This window comes from Galeopterus variegatus, unplaced genomic scaffold, assembly GCF_000696425.1.
Source record: "Galeopterus variegatus unplaced genomic scaffold, G_variegatus-3.0.2 Scaffold18152, whole genome shotgun sequence".
In the NCBI taxonomy this organism is placed as follows: Eukaryota; Metazoa; Chordata; class Mammalia; order Dermoptera; family Cynocephalidae; genus Galeopterus; species Galeopterus variegatus.
This window is the reverse complement of record NW_007744263.1, coordinates 1-1,904: the sequence shown is the minus strand read 5'-3', so window position 1 is coordinate 1,904 and position 1,904 is coordinate 1. Positions and strand designations below refer to the sequence as shown.

Sequence of the window (1,904 nt, the reverse complement as noted above, 5' to 3'; positions counted from 1 at the left end):
TGTCCTGTGTGTCATAAGTGTATTTTAGAGTATTTGTTGAGTCTACTTCCTCATCCACATGTTCTGAGGTTAGTGCACTGAGCACCTGCTATTCTCTCTTCTGCCACAACTCTAAGCATACTATCCCCCCACTCAGAAGTGGACTGTTATACTTCCTCTCTGATAGGATGGCCCTTTTGGATTTTGTTGCCTCTTCCACGAGCTTTATATCAGGACCAGCTGTAAATCTGTGTGGTTCCAGTTTGCCTTGGTTTAATTCTCGTCTTGCCTAACCCCTCTCCAACCACCACCCCCCCAGGCTCAGCAGGGGGCTCCAGGAGGAGGAAGTGAATGAAGTCCTGGAGAACTCACTAGATGAACAATACCTGACTAGTTCCAGCCTCTGTGGCTCCCACCAGCCTCCCAGCAGCACTGCCTTCCTGCCTCATGCACAGCAAACCACCTCTGCTCTGGATGTAGCCAGTGAGTAGTCTCCTTATAAAGAAAATAAAGTTACTACAATCTTCCTGTAGCTTTTACATTCTACATGCTCACCACCTCGTGTAGACTGAGAGATATCTTCTCTGAAGGCAGGCCACAAAGATTCACCGAAAAGGTGGTTAGGGTGAACACAGCTCTGCAACCAATTGTCAAGTGCAAATCACTGGTGGGTCAAGCCATTTGTACTGTTCCTGATATAGACCTACCCTCAGTCACTCTGGCCCCTGCTGGCACATGCAAGCTGATGAACTCAAGGCAGGCCAGACTGGAGACAGTGAAGGGATCACGACAAACTCTCTGCCACCACTGTGGCACATGTACAGAATCTAACAGACTTCCTTCTTCAAGATGGGACATCTTATCTTTTCTGAAATGTTTTGGATAATTGCAGTTCCTGAACAGTGTCCCCAAGCTTTTCTAGCTGTCCAACAATGTTGGCAGTCTTGCCCATATTTTTTGGAGGTACAATTATCATGGTTCCTGGGCTTCAAATTCCAGTCTCCATCTCCCACTGGGTGCTTGGCCTCCCATAGGTTCCATCTGAGTTCCAGAACATCAGGTGATTTCCCCAAAGACAAGACTCTGATCTTGCCAACCCTTAGGTAAATAAATAGCCAGGGTTTCTATCCTTTGTGCAGCAACAAAGATTTTCTTTTTAAAAATTTTTGTGGGTTTAATCTCAGCGCTGTAACCCAATCTAAACAATCAGCATATCTGCTGGAGAAAAGGCTGAATCTAACAGCAATGCCATCAGCATGGCCCCTTCCCAAAATAACCTCATGCTAGCTATCCAGTAAAGCTCTTCCACATATGTAAGAGCCCCTTGGGGCAGCAGCCTCAGAGGTGAACAGATTAAAACCTCAACCTTTATCTCCTCTCTCTTACTTGACTCTTTGTCCTTTGAGGACAGCTTGTATTGTTAGGGAACTATTTGCCTTATACACTCTTCTGGGCAAGAGAAAGAGACTATAATAATTCACTTACTGATTTTTTTATAATATAAACCATATCAGGTTTGTCTTTCTACCTCTTTTTGCCAGTGGCAAATATAAATACATGCCTTTTACTACTCAGATCATCCGTTTACAAAGATGAGGTGCAGAGGAACGTCTTTATTACCTGTTGGGAGAGGTATTTAGTAGAGAGGAAGATATTCCTTAGTACCTACATGTCATCCCAAGAAGGTGGCCATACTTTACCCAGTGCTAGACAAGCCCTCCTCAGAGCCTTCAGTGTTTTCCTGCCACTTGTCAACCTCTCTCATACTTCCCATATCCCTGTGTGGGAGGTGGCCCTGTGGATTCTGATTAGCACTTGACCATGCTTTATTGGAAATCCTAAAAGATCTTAAAGGAAGTTGCTTGGTGTTCCTTGATGAGAGGTTGAAGTTGGCAGAAGAATGTTGAAAGGCAAGGATCTTGAGA

At 44.8% G+C, this 1,904-nt stretch overlaps 1 protein-coding gene across 1 annotated transcript in view; it reads left to right on the top strand.

Moving 5' to 3' along the window:
- The window catches only part of LOC103582847 (neuroblastoma breakpoint family member 6-like protein), a gene marked incomplete at its 3' end in the record, with an annotated part of 7,709 nt that extends 7,247 nt beyond the window's left edge, over positions 1-462 (top strand). The window contains exon 5 of the mRNA XM_008564326.1: positions 299-462. Within this exon, the coding sequence (XP_008562548.1) occupies positions 299-462 (164 nt within the window). The remainder of the gene's footprint in view (positions 1-298) is intronic.
- Positions 463-1,904: the final 1,442 nt, after the last annotated feature.